The sequence below is a fragment of the Carassius gibelio genome, chromosome B24 (genome assembly GCF_023724105.1).
Source record: "Carassius gibelio isolate Cgi1373 ecotype wild population from Czech Republic chromosome B24, carGib1.2-hapl.c, whole genome shotgun sequence".
Lineage (NCBI taxonomy): Eukaryota > Metazoa > Chordata > Actinopteri > Cypriniformes > Cyprinidae > Carassius > Carassius gibelio.
In genome coordinates this window covers 10,113,407-10,135,195 of record NC_068419.1, presented here as the reverse complement: position 1 = coordinate 10,135,195, position 21,789 = coordinate 10,113,407, and the positions used below count along the sequence as shown (strand labels likewise).

Genomic DNA, 21,789 nt, shown 5'->3' with positions numbered 1-21,789 from the left:
CATTTTGTTTCATACCCGACTGTTCATTCATCAATTGCTTCCTCACTGTTTTTGTGGCAGAAAAGACTGCTCTAATCAAATTCTAAATCCTATAATTGATAATTGTTATATATATCAAGTACTTTCATTGTACTTATCTACGTTTTTGTAGCTACTAGCAAAGCTTGACATGCTACATTTTTAAAGAAGCTTCCGACTCATAGATTGAATTAAACAAAGTAAACAGAAGAGAGGTAAAGAGGAAAAAGGGATGGAGTAGAGTGGGCAGAGGCAAGTCCTGAGGTCCTTAATCATACCTGTTTGACACTCAGAGATTTAGACTATTAAGCAGCGCAGCAGCCATATCGACTGCCCATGTTACACATTAACTTTCCTCTCTCAGTTAGGGAGACAAGCAAACATGGCATACAGAGATAGTACAACTAGACATCTTGTTGTCTTCTCCCACCACAGTCTCTTACTCTTTTTGAAATCCCCTAAAGGTTGTGAAATCATCAAGACATGGCTCAATTGTTAGGCTGAAGGCATGACATTTTGGCTGTGAGCTGGTGTTTGTCGTTTGGCTTGCTGGCTTATCAGGACAGATCATGGCCAGTAAGATATTGAGGCGGCTTTATTGATCAGTCCCAGACATGGGAGGGTTGGGAGAATGCAAGACCGGATGATGTGAATGAAGATGCACAACGGTGGCCATGGGGCAGGAATGTCCCCTGAATTTGATTTCATATGGAAAGTGTCTGGATGACTTTAATAGAGGGCCCACTTGAATTTCTAAGCTGTTTATTGTGGACTTTGGTTATTAATGGTCGTTTACCGTTTAATAATTTAAATGTAAGGTCCCTGTGAATAATTAATACACAAAAGTTCTGGATCAGATAATTCCAAGTTGGAGAAAGAAAAAAAACAACACCCCTTTGCCGCAAGATAAAGTGCAGCAAACAGGAAATGTGAAATAGTTTACAGTATGCTATTTTGAAGTAAAGCATGATAACCTTGGGACACATAGGAGCAATCTTGACTGCAGTAAATCAAACATATCAGCGGGCTGTTCTTGGAGGCTGATAAACCACAATTAGGGCAGTAATTTCCACGTGTGCGTGTGATGGATGGAGCCAGGCAGTCTTTTGAACACCCTAGACAGACACATTCATACACAGACTTGAATGGAGACACTTGACGGTTTAATATCCACATAAATCTCTGTCAGACATTTCCAAAGACCTTCAGTCCTGATCACAAGTCTGTGAAGGTGAGCAGTTACTTAGTGTTTATCAGGTGTTATACCATGTGTGAATCACCATGGAAAATAAACAGTGATGCTGGTTCATTTAGTAAAATTAACCAGATGGAAATAGGAGAAATAGGCTTTATTCTGACAAATTTGCATATATCCATTTTAGAATCAATGATAAATAGAAAATATATGAAAATAAAACATATATATTGAAACCATATAAAGTAAAAAAGGAAGCAATACGACCTATAAAAAAATAATTAATAATTTTGTATTATTTAAATGTGTTTTCTATACACCCCCGACGTTTTTTATGTATTCTTGTTCATTTAATTTAATTTAATATCAGATTGATGGCTTTTAATGATAGCAATAATAAAAACATAATCGTTGAGGGCCTGACACGACGTCATGTGTCTGTGACGTATAAAGGTAACGTTAGCTCTATTCAAATCAGACCAGGCCGACTTGTGAGAGCGCAACAATACAATTAGTGAGTCAAAAGCATTAAATTATTCGTAGTGTATGTTTCATTATTAATAATAATAATACATGAAAAAATAATATTCAAGGTAATAGAAAATATGATATTTTCACGCCGTTGTTTTTGTCGCTATAGTTGCAGCTGTGTAGTTCTCAATGTGCGCAGTTGGTATGTTCCACTCAATATAAAATGGAGCTTAATCGAATTCCGCTGTTGTGGGCCGAGCACCGACCTGCCAACAACTGATAGTGGCTGTTAATAATCGGCTAGCATGGGTGAAAGACTTAAACGTCCGAATAAACATTTAATTTGTTCTTTCGCTGAATGTAAAGCGACGTTTTCCAAGTTGTGGAAGTTTGAAGCACATTACTGCAGACACACGGGACTGGTGAGTGACGGCAATCAATAACTTAATCTTGTCTGGGCTCTAGATAACCAAGTAATGGTCATATTAGTACGAGTAAGAGTTTATATTTATATATAATTCATCAGAAGCCCTTTGCTTGTGGAGACTGCGAGAAGAGCTTTTCCACCCGTTACCAGCTCACCCGACATCAACTGAGCCACAGCGGAGAGAAACCCTACCTGTGAGTCTGTAGTAGTTACACAGAACGAAAGACTCGTTCTGTGTAACATTGTTATGCCAGTGTGTGGCGAAAAATTTACTTTAAGTGTAAGTGATCTGAATCTTCATTTGAATAATTTCAAGCAACCAATTCACTTCTGACTCGAATGTAAAACTATCACGCTCTCTCCTTGTAGAGCTAGTAAGCAGCCCTGAGAGTATTTGTTGAAACCCAAAAGGTTGTCTAGCTAGGTAGCTCCCTAGGTTTTTACATGTAGTCATACTTTACCCTAACAATGCCAAATTTGCCAAATTTGTGCTTCTTTTTTTTTTTTTTTTTAAATGGTACAGTTGCTCAGTCAGCGGGTGTTCAGATGCATTTTCAACGCCTGGCACCTTGAGGACCCATGTTGCTCACGTTCACCACCAAACCGAGAGCTGTTATGTGGTGAGTCACTTGAATGATTGAAGTTTCTCAAAGTGGTATTATCCATCCATTCCGTTGTTTAAATGTCTTTGCAATATTTTGTAGTGCAACTATCAAGACTGTGGAAAGGAGTTCCGTAAGAAGAAGCAACGGAAACTTCACACCTGTGAGCATACAGAGGAGTTGCCCTTTGAGTAAGTGTTGCTTTAAGATCTTATGTGCTTTGTTTGGTGGCTCTTATTTATGACCGGTTACTCGTGCATTTATTCTAATAGATGTGACATTGAGGGATGCAATGACAAATTTGCATCCTCTAAAGCTCTAAAAGGACACTGGAAGAGGCATGAAGGTAATGTGCGTTCATCAGGCAGAAACCTAGATTTCACATCTCCAAACAATCCAGTTTGAGATCTAATTTATTTTAGATGCGTAACTTTCCCTCCTAAATGTTAGGTTACCCATGTGACGAGCAGTACTGTAACTTCAAAGGAAAAACTTGGTCCGAGTATCATAAGCACAAAAAGACTGCACACCGAGGTATGTGCTCCGTCACTTTGATTGAATTTGAATGCAAGTTGTAAAGTTCCTTTGCTTAATCCTATTGTTTACAGTAACCCTGCCTTGTGATCAATGCAAGAAGATCTTCCACGGTGCCTGGTTTTTGCAGAAGCACAAAAAGTCGGTTCATTCTGGGGAGCGGCGTGAGTTCAAATGCGTTCAAGAAGGCTGTGAAAAGAGCTACACCACAAACTTCAACCTCCAGAACCATATTCTGGTCTTCCATGAAAGGAAGCATGACTTCACCTGCACTTTTGCAGGCTGTGGTAAAGCCTTTGCTATGGAGGTCAGATTTATTTTGAGTCCGTATTTGAAGTTCATAAAGCCCCCCCCCCATTGCTAAAGTTGCGTTCCCTTTCTCACAGGTAAGTCTGGAGAGACACTTTGTGGTCCATGACCCTCAGAAGACAAAACCACAGGTAAACTTATGTGACCGTTATTTTCAGTATTTGTCTCAATACATGTATTATTGGAGATGCTAATCTAAATCCTCTCTTACAGAAGCCAAAAGTCAAGCAGCGTAAGTGTAAGACGACTCCATCCAAAACGAAGTTGTCGGATGCTGCTCAACTATCGAAGCGTCTGCAAAATGTGTCCTTGAACAAGACCGCTTCAAATACGCCATTGCCTTAAATTTTTTTTTTTTTTTTTTTTTGATGGAACCGTACCCTTTGTCCCATACTTAAGTTTTGTTCAGTTTATCAACTTGACGCATTCAGTTTGGATCACTTTTTTTTCAAAATAAATGGTCACTTCTGCAACTTTTGTTTTGTGGTGAATAAAGATCATTATGGTGGAAAAAGAAGTGACCGTTCATGTTAACTAGTCAACCCTTGAACTTTGACGTCAAGGGCAGTTGTCGAATCTCTGAAGCACTTTATACTTCAGTTACAGAAAGTTCCCTGAAAGTTTGAGTTAAAACTGTTCACTGCAGGAGTGATTTTAAAAACAAAAAACCTATGCTGAAAGTAGACTAGTGAGTTTGTTCGCCCACAGGAGGCTAAATGGGACTACGGAGGTTGTCAAGGACATTAATCGTCATTATGTGAAACCGAAAAACTTCTCTACCCACTAGTCTGTTGTGACCGGGCATTGTATATAAAAGGAAAAGGCTTTAAAAATTCACAAGGTGGTATAATCGGTGTAATTTATGCTGTAGAATAAAACATGAGAACCCTGAGCTTGTGTGAACCACAGACCTTATTTCAGGCTTTTGACAAATCTTCTGATTTCAGGACAATATAACCAGAAGTGTGAAAATATTAACTCATAATGCATAATCCCTGCAGCACTCAATTTCATGCTTTTAAACACCTTTTAAATGTATTGAAATGATACTTTTAGAATATAATTTGTGCAGTATGTATTTCATATTTTTAGTATGTGCATATGGATACATTTGTAAAGTGTTTTTTTTTTTTTCACCTTGCCAGATGGTGCAGCAATTGCATTTACCGGCGTGAGCAAATGGGGACATGCTTAACCAGCCAAACCTTGAACTGTTGCCCAAAGATGGTAGCAAATGCTAAAATCCTCCATGAGATATTACAGCTGATCTCTTCAAAGATTTTCTAAAAGCATTTTTAGGATGGTAAATATTTATCCCGTACTTTTATCTCTAGAGAGCTTGGAACTTATGAACATTAGACTTCTCCAAGATTATTGTAGCAAAAAGACTGGATCAAATCTGATTATAAGTGGATCTAGAAATCATTTTTGCGCATCAACTGAGGCTTAACTCTTGTATCCTCACTGGGAAAGATTTATTAAACAGCTGTGCACATTCATCCATTCATACTTGCACGCATACACCTTTGTTTGGTCTCTCTTTAACACAAACATTCACAAACATAGATCACATTTAGAGTTAACATGTATATAAAACCTCCGGTAGAGTGGACTGCTGATCAGCATGGTGAGGGGAGACCTTAAGGCTGCTCTCCAGAGGGGGGGTGGCCTCATGGGCGTGGCAGGTTTTCTAAGGCCTGGTTTATTCAGCATCAAGTAAAAGCATTCGATTTTCCGAGACTCTGGCTTTGACAGTATGGTGCCTCCGTGGCAGAGAGTAGAACACACAGGACCATTAGAACACACAGATATGAGCGCTGTCTGAGGTGAGGCATGGTGTCCTGGCAGGGTTAGATCAGGCTTCCTGGCCAGGACACGACGGTGAGCGCTACCCTGCTCCGCTGCTCCTTCAGCATGGGCACCAGGGCGGAATGACTCATGCCAGCCGTGGACAGACCGTTTACAGCCACTATCATATCACCACACCTGAATGGGAAACGAAACCACGCGATCATGTGAATCCAATGCTAAAGAATCACAGTTTCAATGAATCAGCCAAAACAATCAGTTAAAAGAACAGTTCACTCTGAGCTATCGGTTTGTTAAGTGACTCACCAGCTCACTGAATTGGATGGTTACTCAATTAAGATCTGACCACAAGTACCATTAATGTGTTTTGTGAGACTTTTAAAAGTAAATGAATGTTTAAAGTTGCTATGTTTATCTTTATATAAAAATAACTTAGAGACTTGTTTCTGTCTACCGGTTGTTAATTGGATGGAATTTTGATTTTTGATTTTCAAAAAGCTTTACTGTAATAATATTTTTTTAATAAAAAATAAATTACAAATAAAAATTATACACATTATTATTATTATACATATTTGATGAATATTATAATAATACAATAAATTATATGAATTTATTAATTGTTAATTAATATATTCATTAAATAATAATTGTAATTAAATATGTTAGAAAAAATAGTAGTGATTTTGTTTAGTATATACAAAAGAATAATCTTTTATGCAACACTGATGGCCAGAGATGTAAGCTTGTTTTGAAACATTTTAATCAAGGTAATGCTGAAAGTGCTGTCTCATCTAGTCATGAAGCATTAGGTCATTGTTTATTGTTTATTTTGTTGTGCTTGCTCACTTTAGACGGCCATCGTAGTAAGCGGGTGTTCCAAGGACGATGGTCTTGATAAAGAACGCCTGGTTGCTGTGGTTCTCCTCATAACCTCCAACAATGCTGAAGCCCCAGCTGCCAGGGTGACCTCTGCGGAGGACGATCTCATGACTGCTATGCAGGTAGCTGTGACAGAGAACCAGAAAGACAGAGAACGGTATGGATAAACAAGTGAGCATCTTCAGAAAATCAGGAGCACAAAAGGAAAAACACAGAAAAACAGATGCATGTTGGTAAGAGATATCTGTAAATGGAGGATTTGGCACAATGACAGGAAGGGAGAAGGAAACAGAAGGGTGCCAAAGCAAAGGGGACGGATGATGAAGGACAGAAGGGAGGGCAGAGTAAAAAAGGAGGGAGTGAACTGGACTGAATGACCTGAGACTGGGCTAAAATGGGCTAGAAGCAAGTTATTTCCATATGTACGCTTCATCTGATAATCTGCAGCTGTTGATGTTTACATCACGACACAGCCATAATCCCCTCGTGGGTTATCACCTATAAAGCTGCTGATCCGAAACGCATCAACAATAAAGATTTTTTACTGTGTGCAAGTCATCAAAATAGCTGCATTCTCTCCCTTCAAAGCTGTTTCCACTCAGATTCGGACGGGGAAAAAAGTAGGTGAACCTGGCATGATGGTAGTCTTGGCCAGAATGCTTTGACTATTTGAGGGTTATTTGGATCAGTGCTCAGCAAGGTGAGAATGCTATTTTAAGCCTCCCAGTGGAGTTCATAGAGAGCCATTTGGACTCTTCCAAAAGTACACCCACTTTAATAGCCCTGTGTCGCTTTTTTCATTCATCAAACCTTCTCCCAAGAGAAATTCTACAAAATCTGATTGCATGCAACCTTACCTGGGAAGTCCAAGCCACATGACCCATGAAGGCGACCAGCTTGCGTCATAGTCGTTTTCGTGCGGAGGGAGAAGTTCTTCGTCCGGGCCTGGTTCTTCAACTGTGTTCACCTCTAGTGCCCTCAGCTGGACAGAGCAGGATGCGGCACTGGACTTCAGAGTGCCCACTGCCTCGCTGTGGCTCAGATAGGTCAAATCTTGACCATTAATACTCAACAATACATCCCCTGAGCAATGAGAGACAACAAAGACACTTAGAGACATTAAGACAGTGTGAGTATATTAAGAGTGTATTAAGAAAGTGAACAGGTTCAATGTTGAAGTCATGTTGATGGTAGGTCCACAAACATGCTTAAACTTGGGTCAAGATTATCTATATACTAATTTAAGGAAAAAAAAAGGGTTTATGTAAGTTACCATGTTTGATCCGTCCATCACGTGACAGGCAGCCATGGGGCTGGACACTTGTGACAAAGATCGGCAGCTCTCCGCTCTTGCTGCCCCGTCCCCCTGCCACCGTCATACCCAGAGACTCATGCGGTTCCTTCTTCACAGTGATGTGTTTCTCCTTACAGGTCACACACTGGGAGAGATCCTACAAAACACAAGCATCAAATCCAAATTGGTCTCAGATGTAGAGAAGGAAAAAGGGAAGCCCATTTCTAAATTGACACTCTGATCGGCTCTCAGTAGAGTGCTGTTTATCTTCCCAAAGGGAGCCGCTCTAATCCAACTCCGTAATTGATCTCATAATAGATTCAACAAGGAGTAATTAAGGTTGTGGTCTGAACTCATGGAAAAATTGGAAGCTACCCAGATGCTTCAGAAATAGGGCTCCCTAATTACGTTTCCACGATGCTAAAATAGATTCTGCAACACACACAGACTTGCTCTTGCTCTTGGCTGTAGGCATTTGTACTCACTCTTTGGGTGGAAGACCTGGCAAGGTGCAGACTTGGGACGGGGCTTGGGGTCGCAGTGCAGGGAAGCGGCGGAATGTGTTCATGGCTCCAAACGTCCCTGGTCAAGGTGGAGCCTATGTGCACGGCCATAGTCTGCTTGCTGGACCGGCTAATCAGCAGATTGACTCTTTCTCCACTAGCCTAGAAGATGACAGTAGGCGGTCTGTATAAATACCTAATACTCTTATATTGAGTGCCGAGGTGGCTTTATATCCAGCAAAGACAGTCTGCTGCCTGCCAGTGCTATTCCTAATAATGTTTTAGCTGCCCTTTCTCGGTGTGATCGGGGCAGCCAGATGGGAGAAAGCAGCTCACGTAGACATAAAGATACTATCAATCACATTACCTTCTGAGCAGGGCAGCACAGACGGTGTCCTAATGTCCCAAACAGGCACTGAGATTCAGCACAGATGACAATAGCTGTATTGTTATGAGAATGTTTATTAGAGGAAACTAGATGATAGAAACTGTGAGTGGTGTTGCTGGAGCAAAAGTCACCATCACACTGGAGTGGTTGTCAGAATAACTATATGATTGCAAGAGTGTTACTGAATGGTTTTCTAAGCTCTAGATATGGCTGAAGCCCTCTTTCAGTGTAAGTCTATGGATGTTTTCATCCAAATTTAAGAATGCAGAATATATTGGTAATCATATTGGTTAAATATTAGACATTTTCGGATCATATCACCTAATTATTAAAACGTGCAATCCGTGTGTTAATTTAAATAGAGATAAAATAAGATATAAATATCACATGAAAAAACTTGAACTTACAAAATCTAAACTGAAAATTAGAAATGTAAAACTAAAATGAATAAAGTGAAATAAAATAAAAAACATTTTTTTATAGAAAATAAATAATTTAAATGATAAGAAAACAAATAAGTGGAGCTGTGAATATAAATATTAAGCTAATTCAAAATATTAATAAATTATATAGTAGTACATAAATGCTAATAAAAATAACATCGATTAGATTACTTTTGCCATCATCTATTCCTCAATTAGTGTTTAACAACATGCTGAAATAAATTAAACATATAAATAAATATAAATAAATTAGAAAATAACAAGAAGACTACACTTAACAGACATAATAAAACTACATTTATGAAAATGAATTAATTAAACAGATTAGTAAATACTATAAAACTTAAACAATACTACAATAACACTAAAATGACGTAAAGGTAATTAAATTTTTTTTCTTTGTTGTCATCTATTGCTAATCTATTGCTATATCATCTATTGCTATAGTTAATGTTTAACAACACTGATAATTGAATAAAACTGTTAAATCTCAAAATGAATATCTAGATTTCATACTTTATAATGCTGTGATGCTTAAATTCACTTTTAGTGTTTTATTTTTCATTTAGTATAGATATCTATATATATATTATAAGACATATTTTAAGATCAGCCATTTATCAGCTAGCAAAAGTCTACTAGCGTCCTTATCTTGACCTGAGCTGCCCCACACACATGCTTTCTCTCTACCTGTATAATCTGAGCTGCCTGCTCAGGCGTGCCATGTCTCAGGTCATGCTCGTTGACGGCCAGCACTCTGTCGTTGCTGCAAAGTCGTCCGTCTTTAGCGGCTAACCCTCCCTCCAGCAAGTCCAGGATAAACACACCCGCTTCATCTGTACGCCGCACCAGCTTGATCCCCAGCTGCTCTGATGATTCCCGCTTGTGCAGGGTGATGCGTATGCTGGCAGGGCTGCCCTTGGGCGTAGCAGTCGCCACAGGTGGCCTGGCAGAACAGCGGCGCTCTCTCAGAACCGTCAACTGCAGGATGGTGCATGGACGGGCCAGGGTAGAGCGAGCAAAGTGATGGGGCACGTTACTGATGTCCACGTTGTTCACCTGCACACAAATGAGAAATTAATGGTTTAGACTTACGTGCAATTCGCTGTTAGTGACAAAGTGATTTTTTTCGTGTTTTATATTTTTGATTAAAAAAAAGCTATTTAGTTTTGATGTATTATAGTTTTACTTCATTTGTTATTAATTATTTAATGTACACTACTGCTCACAATGCAAAATATTTTTTTATGTTTTTTACCAAAAGGAAGTAATATAATAAAAACAGTAATATCGTGAAACATTACAATTTAAAATGTATCATATTTCTGTGAATTTTCAGTGTCACTTGGATGATCCTTCAGAAATCATGATAATATGCTGATTTGCTGCTTAAGAAACATTTCTTATCAGTGCTGAAAATGGTTGTGCTGCTTAATATATTAGGTGAAACCATGACACCTTTCTTTCAGGATGCTCAGATTAATATATAAAGTTCAAAAGAACAGAATTTATTTGAAAAAAAAATATATATATAATATTTATATATATAATATAATATAATATTTAATTTAAAGGGATACACACACACGTGTATATATATATATATATATATATATATATATATATATATATATATATATATATATGTGTGTGTGTGTGTGTGTGTGTGTGTGTGTGCGCGTGTGTAAATGTCTTTATTGTCACCCTTAAAGGGATATTCCTCCCAAAAAGGTTGTCATTAATCACTTACCCCCATGTCGTTCCAAACCCTAAAAAGCTTTGTTCGTCTTCGGAACACAGTTTAAGTTAATTTGGATTAAAAACCGGGAGGCTTGAGACTGTTCCATTGACGGACAAATAGATAACAGGGTCAAGGTCCAGGAAAGTATGAAAAGAATCGTCAGAATAGTCCATCTGCCGTCAGTGATTCAACCATGACGTTATGAAACGATGAGAATACTTTTTGTGCACGAAGAAAACTATAATAACTTTTTCCAACAATTTCTCTACTCTGTGTCTCTCCAAATCAACGTTGCGCCATTTTGACAAAAGTGCTCTTCTGTATCAGCTGCGCCACATGGATAAGATTTTTACGTGTATTTACACTTTGGTTTGAAAGCAAACAACACATTGGTGCAGCGCGGAGCATTCGCCATCTGCGTACAAAAAGTATTCTTGTTGCTTCATCACTGATGGCAGATGGACTTTTCTGACGATGCTTTTCATACTTTTCTGGACCTTGACACTGTTATCTATTTGGCAGTCTATGGGACAGTCTCAAGCCTCCAGGTTTAGATCCAAAATATCTTAAACCGTGTTCGAAGACGAACAAAGCTTTTACGGGTTTGGAATGACATGGGGGTAAGTGATTAATGACAAAATATTAATTTTTGAGTGGAGTAACCCTTTCATCAATTTAATACATCCTTGCTGAATAAAAGTATTAATTTCTATAAAAACAACAACAAAATGTTTGATAAATCTCTTAATAGTAAAATATACAATTCTGTCTAATTAATATATATAGATGCAATTTAAATTAAATTATATAATCTCAGTTGTTCAATCTAAAACAATTATACCATTAAAAAGGAGAGACGTTCATTTTTCAAAATCTTGTTTCAATGCATGAAGCTTAAAATGTATTTCTGGGTCAAAATGATGGAGTAGGTCATTATTTTGGTGAATGTCAGTTTGAAGAATGCTGTTCTGCATCTATTCATGCAGATAGTGATTCTGAAGCCACTTTTCATTAGAGCTCTTTAGAGAATGATTAAAGTATCAGGGCTGGTCTGTAAATAGCAGTGAAATGCCTTTTTTAATCGGGTGGTTATTTTGGAACAGCAACAACAGTACCTGAAGTATTTGGTCACCAGCCAGCAGCCGTCCGTCTCGAGCTATAACACCGTCACGGTACACCTCCTGTATTACCACATTTATCAGGGGGGTCTCGTTTCCACCGACGATACTTATGCCCAGCTCTGTGTAGGGGTTTGCACGATGGACTTCAATAGTTGTGATTTCTCCCTCAGGTAGAGATGGGAGTTTTACACATCCTGAAGAACAAGACGTATGGATCCCAGACAAAGATATCGAAGGTATTTAAAGGTATAGTTCACCCCAAAATGTTGTCATAGTTCAACCAAAAATGTTATCATCATTTATTCACCATCGTTGCGTTCCAAACCTGTATTAGTTTCTTTCTTATGGTGAACATAAAAGAAGATATTTTGAAGAATGCGGGTAATTGAAGAGTTTATTGTCCCCATTGACTTCCATAGTAGGGAAAGAAATACTATGGAAGTCAATGGGGAAGTTTGGCTTTTCAAAATATCTTCAGCATAAGAAAGAAACTAATTTACTTTGGAACGACACGAGGGTGAGTAAATGACAAAATTTTTGGGTGAACTATTCCTTTAAGAAACAAAGTGGTTTAGTCTAGGACTGTGTGAAATAATCATACCTTCTTCAGCAGAAAGAGGCAGAGTTTCAACAAAGTCCCATCCTGAAGAGGCAGAACTGCCAGTGCGGAGAAGATGAATGCACGGGTTGCTGAGAGGACGCTTTACACGAGGAGGAGCGCACTCTAATCCATGGACACCTTTTTGGGGGACAAAAAGACAGCTGAAAATATACATTTCACTCCATAAAACATGTAAGTCACCACAGACTATTATGTTAGCTTAGCAACATGTGCTAATCAAATCCCTAATGGAATAAACTATAAAAAAAAGTATTGATAAAAACTGGTCCATTTGATTAAAATTGACAATTTAACTTGTATATGCTATGTATTTTTTTATGTACTATATTGTATTAATTGTTTATTGTCTTAGCTTTGCAATATGTGCGAATGCAAGACTCTATTGGAATTAACTGTGAGTAACCAAGTTCAAGTGAGTTGAGCAATTTGCTAAATGCTAATTCATATCATGAAATTAGTACCGTAGTTACTATCAAGACATGGGTGGGGGGCCAAAAAATACATAAATAAATAAATTGTAAGGCATAGTTTTATTGTTATTTTCAATGTTATTTTAAATTAAAGGAATTAAAATATTAAAGGATTTGAGAAGATTAAGGGAATAAACAAAGAGGCAAAGAAAGGAAAATAGTAAAAAATATTTTGTAATGCATATGAACTATTTGCATACACATCTAAATTATATGCCAATTATATATATATATATATATATATATATATATATATATATATATATATAATTTAATATTAAATAATATTTATATTATTTTTCAAATATGCACACAATTACTCTTGATCATATGCCTACTATGCTAAAAATGGCTCTCTTAATGTTTTTGGTCTCATAATTAAGCTGATTTAAGTTAAAAAAAGTTAAATTTCACAAAAAATGCAATGCTTTTCATCATTGAATATAACTTATGTTGTGTAATATTTCTATTATTAAAGAGTTGTCAAATATTAAATATTTAGCTACTTCTTACATTTTTATAAGTTAAGTGTCGAATCAAATTCAGGTTCTGTGTCCAATAAAGACCCATTGTCTTTGATTTGATATGCCAATCCAAACATTTTAACGTTGATAAGCACTGTTAATCTGCTGAGGCAGACCACCCTAAATATTTCATCCCAACAATACAGAGCACAATGTGTCATGGAGTGCATATACCAACTACTGGAAGTGACAATTTTGCTATATCTGATTACTGGTAGTCGCGGCCCTGCTTATAGGGTACTCACTATCTTCCTCAGTGCTTTCTTCAAAGGCAGGGTTGTCTACACCAGGCTCTTCTGTCCATGTAGGAACATTGTTGCATGCGGTGGATCCAGCAGGTGGTGACGGAGTACTCTCCTTCATCTCAGTCTGGGGGGATCTCGGAGGGTTGGTCGCCATGACCTTGTCCTCACTTCCCTCCATCCGTGTCCGCTCCAGCTTTGTTCGCTGACTGTGTGTTCCAGGACACCTAGACCCACACACATAGATGCAAACATACAAACACAATAAATGAAATATTCGGGAGTCTAGGTACACATAGGTCCGGTTGAAATGAAATGGAAGACAAAGGCAAGAAAAAGGAAGCAAAGTACATGAGAAACCTTGCACTACACATCCTCAGGGCAGATGCTATTCCAGGAACCTACAGTAAAGTCAAGGTCCTGATATTGTATTCCCAAACAGTGCACAGTCTAGTGCAGTGTTGTTTTTACTTATATATTATGATATAGTGTATTTAGTAAAATTTTGGATAAATATTTTTTATCAGTTTTAATTATACATATTTAGTATTTTTATTATTATTTTTTTGGCATTTTCATTAGTTTTTGTTTGGATTATTTGTATTATTTTATTTCAATTAACGAAAACCATTTTTTATTTTTTATTTTTTGTTTTACTTTTAGTTAACTATAACAACACTGGTCCAGTGAATCTATGGGATCTTTCTTTGCCTTTGAGCTTGGAAGATTTCAGCATTTCACTAACATGACTGTCATATAATTAACAGCGCTAATGAATTACTCTACGCATCAGTGGGAACAAAGACCTGTATTACATGCTGAGGTCTCATAGTACAACAAGTAAGCACCAGATTGTCAACACTGCTAAGAGAAGACGGCTAATTCTGGAAGTAACTCTCAGCATTCTCTTAGGAAGGTGTTAGCGTCTTTTTAAGCTTAATCTTCTTGGGTCATCTTCCATTAAGAGATAAATAAAACATTCTTGAAAATAAGAGTAAATTATGGAGTATAGATGATGACAAAACTTTAATAACTTCCATTTTCCTAGCTTATTTGTCCTGTGATTTGTGAGCTAACTCGGCTTTGAACTATTCAACTCACATTTGGCTTCAGACTCTACACCAAACCCTCAGAAGGCCAAGACCTTCAGATTTCCAAAAGGCACCATTCAATCCTATCTTGTGCACCAGATTCTTAAAATTTATACCACTCCTTGCCACCTCTTAGTCCAAAATACCGTACTGGACTCTCTAACTCACCATAGCTCTGGGTTGCCCTGGGCAGTCTCACAGAAGAAGTGGTTGAAAAGGTTTCTAGAGTTGAAGTTTCCCAGCATGGCTGAAGAGAATATGAAACTGCTGCTCTCCAGTGCATTACACAGGACCGACTAATCTCCCATCACATGACAAAGGGGCAAATAATCCCCAGATAGGAAGTCAGATCAAGCCTGGCAGGCTCCACTCACAAGAAAGTGACTCCAAAAGTCACTGGAGCCTTTTTCTGCTAAACTTCATTGTCTTACTCTAACAGACACCTGAGTATGATAATTGTTGCTACAGCATGTTCTGACTCAGAAGCCCCTCAGACATGTGGTAATGCTAAAGTTAAATAGCTGTATTCTGCATGTTGATGAGGTTTATTTTGGATTTACTCATAATGGTATACCCAAAATGTGTGTAGGTAATATTCTGTTTGAAAAATGAGCAGTGCATCCCAACTGAGAATTAAAAACAACAACTAGGTAACACTTTCTGAAAGTACTACTACTAATAATAAAATTTTCATTTATCTGAATTTGAGATGGTCTAAGGGGCATTCATAGGCTTGCAAATGCAGGAGAACGGATGTTCAAGCTCACTGGATGTTCACTCCATTACAAGTTCAAGTTTGGTCAACTACTCATGTATTCATGTGACCATTAGAAGAATGATACATCATATTGTGACCTTTTAGCTGAATTAAAAGACAAACTTGGAAACTAGTACAGGTTTGCAACATTGCAGGAGCAGAGTGCACTGTATAAGTTTTAATTTTATATTATATAAGTATTATTATTGTTTTTTTTACATTTTTAAAAAAGGTGCCACATACCCTGTCCTGTAGTGTCCAAACAAATTTTGCATGCTCGAAGTCTAACAAGACCATTTCTTTAGTTGAGGAACAGACAAAAAGATCTCCAATCTGATTGGCTGATTGGCACATTATTTTATCATTCTGCCTGAAAACAAATTTGAGATCGCAGGCTGGTAAATGAACATATACTGAAGTTCTAAGTCTGACTCTAAATTTCACTTTAAGACCTCAACATTTGTTTTCTGGCTTAACTGTTGGATTTGAGGCCACCTTTATGTTTGTGTATCTTCAAACATTGACAAAAATGTTCATATCTCAACACAAGAAAGAATACCATTCCTGTCCGTTCCGTTCCTTTTAAAAAAAAAAATGTATGAGCCAAATATAGTTGGTTGCTTTACATGCCAGTCAGATTACTTCTTGTTTAACTGGGTGGTTCTTGACTGCAAAGGCAACAAGATTTTTTGCTTACAGTCCACAGTCTTATGTTAAATATGTAATGATTACTTGTATGTTTACACATTTGGCATGCTTATATCAAGCATTTTCTAGGAATCAAACCCATGTGTTATGTTCTACTGTTTGAACTATACTGTAAAAAATGGGTTTGCACAGTTGTAAATAAAACTATTTATTTAAAGCGATAGTAATTAATGAATTACTCGTCTTCGGGTCATTCCAAAGATGTAAGGCCTTTGTTCATCTTCGGGACACAAATGAGATATTTTTGATGAAATCCTAAAAATTTCTGACCCTGCATAGACAGCAGTATAACTGAAATGTTGCATGCATGCATAACAGAAACAGAAGTAAAAAATGTGTTAAAATAGTCAATGTGACATCAGTGACATCAGTAATTTTATGAAGTTACGAGAATCCATTTGGAGCATAAAGAAAACAAAAATAACGACTTTATTCAGCAATTCTTCTCTGCGCCAACATTCTCGAGGGTATGACGCATGCGTGTGATGCTGCTCATGTAGCACACGCATGTGCTGTGCCTTGTTTATGAGCAGAGGAATGCACACGCATGGCATCATGAAGGGCTGTGGACTGTGACACAGAAGAAAAGAATTGTAGAATAAAGTCATTTTTTTTTGTTTTCTTTGCACACAAAATGTGTACATGTAGCTTCGCAAAATAAATGCTGAACCACTGATTTGAACATGGACTATTTTGTTGATGCTCTTAGTATGTTTCTGGACCTTGAACATGGTAGTTCCCTTGCTGTCTATACAGAGTCAGAAAGCTCTTGGATTTCATAACAATATCTTAATTTTGGTTCTGAAGATGAACGAAGGCTTTACAGGTTTGGAATGACATGAGGGTGAGTAATGAATGACAGAATTTACATTTTTGGGTGAACTTTCCCTTTAAGAACATTTTTACAATAAAACACTTTTCCAGTTTTTCCTACACTTCTACACTAAATGTTTTACTGCATAAGAATACAATCATAATATGTTTATTTTTTACAGATTTTGCATTTGATATTAAAAAGTGTGAATATTCATGAGTATTTTACCTGTGTTTGAGATGTGCCTCCAGGTCACAGCGTGGCATGCTGAGAGAGCAAGAAGGCGTCAGCGGACAGGTGACCGACAGCTTATCCAGCAGCTTGTGTACCAGAATGCTTGAGCGCCGACAGACCTGCAGCTGCAGATGCGCGCGGTCCAGCGGACAAAAGTCCCGTTCCTGCAGAAAGCTGCGCAGGCAGCGGGCACAGAAGGTGTGGCCACACGGTGTATCCAGGGGCTGAACTAACGGCTGAAGGCAGATGTGGCACACCAAATCATCATCCACTTCCAGACGATAGTTATAAAGGTGGTTCTCCCAGGTGCGGTGAATCTGTCCACATTCAGAGCAAAGGGCCTCCAGAAGAGCTTCGCTCACCATGCCCGGGTCCACTCCCTCTCCCAGACTGCCCATTGTGCTCGGCTTCGGCTACACAAACACACTGAGTGGCTCGGTTACGGGGGCGTCAGAGGCTGTGCGACTCCGGCAGGGGACGGCCACCCCCTGGTAGACGGTGTTACATCACCCTGAAGGAGAAGAAGTGAGGTAACTGTTCAGAATGAGAGAACGTGTTTGTGTGTGTGCCATGTGTTGTGAGGATGAGATTATGTTGCAGGGCAGTGTGGGTTTACTCCTGCACATTAATCTGACAGTGTAATCTCTTGCTCTCTCGCCTGGAGCAATCTTTCAATCCCGCAGAGAGAGATTTATTTTGGATTGGGGCAGGGATTGCAGAGTCAAGAGGTTTTGATGTGAAAGTGAGAATGGGGGGCAAGGGAAGAGGACAAAAATAGATACTGTATAAGATTTTAATTGATAACAAAACCCAGATTGGTGGGGGTGGGTGCAAACTCATCCAAGTCATTAAATACACAAATATTAATCAAAACCTAACAGATTATAATTAAAATCATTCCTCTGAAGGCCCTGTTTCTAATTTTAAAACATTGCAGATTTGATACATTGTCAATTCAAACCTGACTTTCTTTCTTCAGTGAAAGAGTATTTTTTCAGTATAACTAAGGTGAATGACTGGGCCTCCAAAAAGCACCATAAAGGAAACATAAAACTGATATGTGTGCTGTACTTCAAATCATACACTGGTTTAGAAGTTATTTTTCACAGAAAATCTTGACATCCGCAATTGCTGAATAAAATAGTCATACAGGAGTGAACAAGCATGAAGGTCAGTAAATATGACAGAATTTTTATTTGCCTGTGAGCTAGACCAGGGGTTTTCAAACTGGGGTCTGTGAAAAACATCTAGAGAAAATAAATCAATAAATAAAATATGACATAAATAAATAAACAATAAATTTAACAGTACATTACTAAGATGTAGTGAGCAGGCAAACAAAACAGACCGTAGTCAGTAGTCAGGCTAGCACTGTATGTAATTTTTGACAAGAACGAAAACGAGGCTGTGAGGGATAGAAGTACTGTCATGGCCAAAAGTTCTGGCAGTGATAGGAATTTTGCTGTTTAAGCTGTTGTGGGTTTCATTCACATTGTTTCTAGATTATTGTAGAGTGTTCAAATGCATTTTAAATAATTGCTAAAAGCTTCAATGGCCAAAAAATTACCAAAATTTTCACACACACACACACACACACAAATGAATTTCACTGTTTTTTAACCTTACACAAAATGACCAGACATGAACTGGCTAATCAGATCAGCAGCACAAGTGAAAGTGTGAATGATTACAAATCAGGTGAAATCACTATCATACTAATTAGAACCCAAGAGCAGAGTAATTGCTATAAAAAGAGGAAAAAGCACTTCCAATCATTGTGTTCTTGTTAGCAAAGGTTACCTCCAAAGAAACACGTGCAGCCATCATCGCTTTGCATGCAAATGGCCTCACACGTAAGGAAATTGCTACGAAAAATATTGCACCTGAATGAACCATTTACCGGATCATTAAGAACTTCAAGTAGAGCGGATGACTGCAGTGAAGAAGTCTTCAGGACGTCCCAGAGTGTCCAGCAAGCACCAGGACCGTCTCCTCGTGAGGAGTCATGTCACCAGCAGTGCAGAGCTTGCTCAGGAAGGGCAGCAGGTTGGTGTGAGAGCATCTGCACACACAGTGAGGCCAAGACTTTTGGACAACGGCCTGGTGTCAAGTAGGGCAGCAAAGAAGACCCTTATCTCCAAGAAAAATGTCAAGGACCGACTGGAATTCTGCAGCAAGTACAAGAATTGGACAGCAGAAAACTGGTGCAAAGTTATTTTCTCTGAAACGCCCTTTCGATTGTTTGGGACATCTGTAAAATCGATTATTCCGAGATGAAAAGGTGAATGCTACCACGTGTCCTGTGTTGAGCCAACAGTGAGGCATCCTGAAACCATCAATGTGTGGGGTTGCTTTTCAACCAAGGGAGTGGTGGGCTCTCTCATAACTCTGCCAAAAAACACTACCAGGAATAAAAAATGGTATCAAAATGTCCTGCTAGAGTGACTTCTTCCAACGATCCATGAGTAATTTGGTGATCTGTGCATTTTACAGCATGATGGAGCACCATGTCACAAAGCAGTGATTTTAATAAGTGGCTTGAAGATCACTACATTTGAAATTGTGGATCCGTGGCCAGGCAACTCCCCGGATCTCAATCACATAGAGAACCTGTGGTCAGTCCTCAAAGATGAGTGGACATTACAAGCAGAAGACCTCAAATTGTGATCAACTCCGAGAACTAATAAGGCAAGAATGGATCGCCATTATTCAGGCGAAGAAGCTTATATCCAGCATGCCAGAGCCAATTGCAGAGGTTATGAAGAACAAGGGTCAACATGATAAAAAAAAAAAAATGCCAATAAAAACGTATATGCTTATTGTTTTCGGTATTAAACAAAAACGTGGAAAAAGGATTGTTGTTGGAAATGGAAATTCGTAAGTTACGATCATATAGTTGGAGTGCCCTTATAAAGACTGTGTATATATCCTTCAAAGCCTCATTTTCGTCTGTGTTCAGTATGCCATTTCACCTGATTTATGCTCTATGTAATAAAACTAAATATTTCCCAAATAATACTGTACACTTTTTTTTTTTTTAAACCATAAACTGGGCCTTAAAAATATTCCATTTTTAAATGGGAGTCATTTGTATGAGGATGGGATGTAGCATCTAAAAAATGGAAAATCTTTGAACAAGGCGTCTGATAATTGGCTTTTCAAGGCCACCAAGCAGCAGGGGGCATTCTATTGGGCCGAGGATAACTACAACCTTTGCGTGTATTCACAGTATCCGACAGCTGTGCATCCGTGAGCAGCCCCACGCTTGGTCTGTCGACGGCATCTCTGTGACTACCTACCTCTGTTTTTATCTTGCAGCTGGACATGAATAAAACATGAGGACACAAGGCTTCTCTGTTGCCGCTACAAAGCCCTGTCAACGTCTCATCAGACACACATACCCACGCACACTGTAAATGTCTTAATGTGGATAGTCTGATCTAAATGTAGCAGCTTGTGCTTAAACCTCATCCCTTGATAGCATGATGTGGGACTAATGGCCTTTGGGCAGCTGCCATTAGTATTTCTATTCTATGCTGGATCCTCTGATGACTTTTAATCACAAGGGAGTGTTTAGATATTGACCGCAAGGGCTGTTCAAGGCCAGTCACTTGTTGTATCCTTGTATCTTCAGCTGCTTGTCACAGTTGTCTGTGTTCTCACTTGCAAAATGGCACATTCGCACTTATCTGGCTGCCTGGCGGATGAAGAATTAAATGTTTGTTCAGCTGAACTGACATGACATAAAATAATGCAAATCAATGGCTGATCTTTTAAACATCTACAAAGGAAGCAAACAATATCTGACATGCTCCATGTAGAATTCTATGCACATTCTATAGAGTCTTTATTTACAGAGCAAATGGCTTTCAGTGGCAATGACATGTTTCCATTCTGCAGTCCAGGATCTCTTCACAAACCACTATTTTTGACACCCATCTCGCATTGCTTTTCCAAAATCAATGCATGAACCTTATTTTACAGAAAGGCTGCACATTCACAAACAGGTAGGCAACAAAAATAAATGAATGCAGGGAGGGGGACGGCGCTTTCTCTGCTGAATTAAAATGTCTGTGGATGCCACCTGCATGAATTGTCTCGTTAATAAGGCGTATCCAATCCAGATCTATCACACATACAAATATCGATATCTAATTATTTCTGGTACAGAGCGGCTCGCTGTAAATTTTTTCGTTTATTGTCTCTCTCTGTCTGTGCTATCGCCCGTGCAATAGGCGACAATGACATCTAGCAAAATGCGTGTAGTGATAAAGGATCGGCGGGTGATAATATTGAGTATTTGAAGAACATTACCTATTCGCGTTCCCTTCGGATGTGAACTCTGGCCCCGAGAGGGGAGAATCATGGAGCTCAATCACATCCACCGCAGCTTGCCCGAGCCGCATCCGCACGTCAAACACCCCCGTATCTGTGTCTTGAAGCGATATCCGATTCGTGAAAGAATGGCTCTTTTGAGTCGAATCCTTTGAGCGAATCAATTGAACCTGTTCATTATACCGGTCGGGTCTAGTGTATGTATTGGTCTGAATCGGCCCAGTGACTCTCGAGTCAAAAACCTGCCCGACTCGC

General features: G+C 38.6%; 2 protein-coding genes across 2 annotated transcripts; one reads left to right on the top strand and one right to left on the bottom strand.

Annotated features, from left to right (window-relative positions):
* Positions 1 to 1,689: 1,689 nt before the first annotated feature.
* gtf3ab (general transcription factor IIIA, b) lies at positions 1,690 to 4,029 on the top strand. Its single transcript, XM_052595396.1, has 9 exons — positions 1,690 to 2,106; positions 2,211 to 2,305; positions 2,635 to 2,731; positions 2,816 to 2,904; positions 2,986 to 3,059; positions 3,164 to 3,247; positions 3,322 to 3,554; positions 3,634 to 3,687; positions 3,770 to 4,029. The coding sequence occupies exons 1-9, from the start codon at positions 1,990 to 1,992 to the stop codon at positions 3,899 to 3,901; spliced, it is 975 nt and encodes a 324-aa protein (XP_052451356.1). The 5' UTR covers positions 1,690 to 1,989; the 3' UTR covers positions 3,902 to 4,029.
* A 980-nt stretch (positions 4,030 to 5,009) lies between these two features.
* On the bottom strand, positions 5,010 to 21,638 carry lnx2a (ligand of numb-protein X 2a). The gene is made up of 11 exons (XM_052595395.1): positions 21,514 to 21,638; positions 17,194 to 17,710; positions 13,599 to 13,822; positions 12,339 to 12,476; positions 11,732 to 11,931; positions 9,566 to 9,934; positions 8,027 to 8,206; positions 7,521 to 7,698; positions 7,105 to 7,330; positions 6,215 to 6,373; positions 5,010 to 5,542 (listed from the first exon to the last, which is right to left on the bottom strand). Exons 2-11 carry the CDS (start codon positions 17,595 to 17,597, stop codon positions 5,407 to 5,409), a joined length of 2,214 nt encoding a protein of 737 aa, XP_052451355.1. The 5' UTR covers positions 17,598 to 17,710; positions 21,514 to 21,638; the 3' UTR covers positions 5,010 to 5,406.
* Between the last annotated feature and the right edge of the window lie 151 nt (positions 21,639 to 21,789).

Bases quoted from the DNA above. Each gene is read 5' to 3' on its own strand.
- gtf3ab (XM_052595396.1), top strand. From the start codon at position 1,990: ATGGGTGAAAGACTTAAACGTCCGAATAAACATTTAATTTGTTCTTTC. The intron at 2,107-2,210 runs GTGAGTGACGGC...ATAATTCATCAG, and splicing joins ACTGCAGACACACGGGACTG to AAGCCCTTTGCTTGTGGAGA. The intron at 3,060-3,163 runs GTAATGTGCGTT...CCTAAATGTTAG, and splicing joins ACACTGGAAGAGGCATGAAG to GTTACCCATGTGACGAGCAG.
- lnx2a (XM_052595395.1), bottom strand. From the start codon at position 17,597: ATGGGCAGTCTGGGAGAGGGAGTGGACCCGGGCATGGTGAGCGAAGCT. The intron at 13,823-17,193 runs GTAAAATACTCA...GTGTGGGTCTAG, and splicing joins GAGGCACATCTCAAACACAG to GTGTCCTGGAACACACAGTC. The intron at 12,477-13,598 runs GTGAGTACCCTA...TCCCCCAAAAAG, and splicing joins AGAAAGCACTGAGGAAGATA to GTGTCCATGGATTAGAGTGC.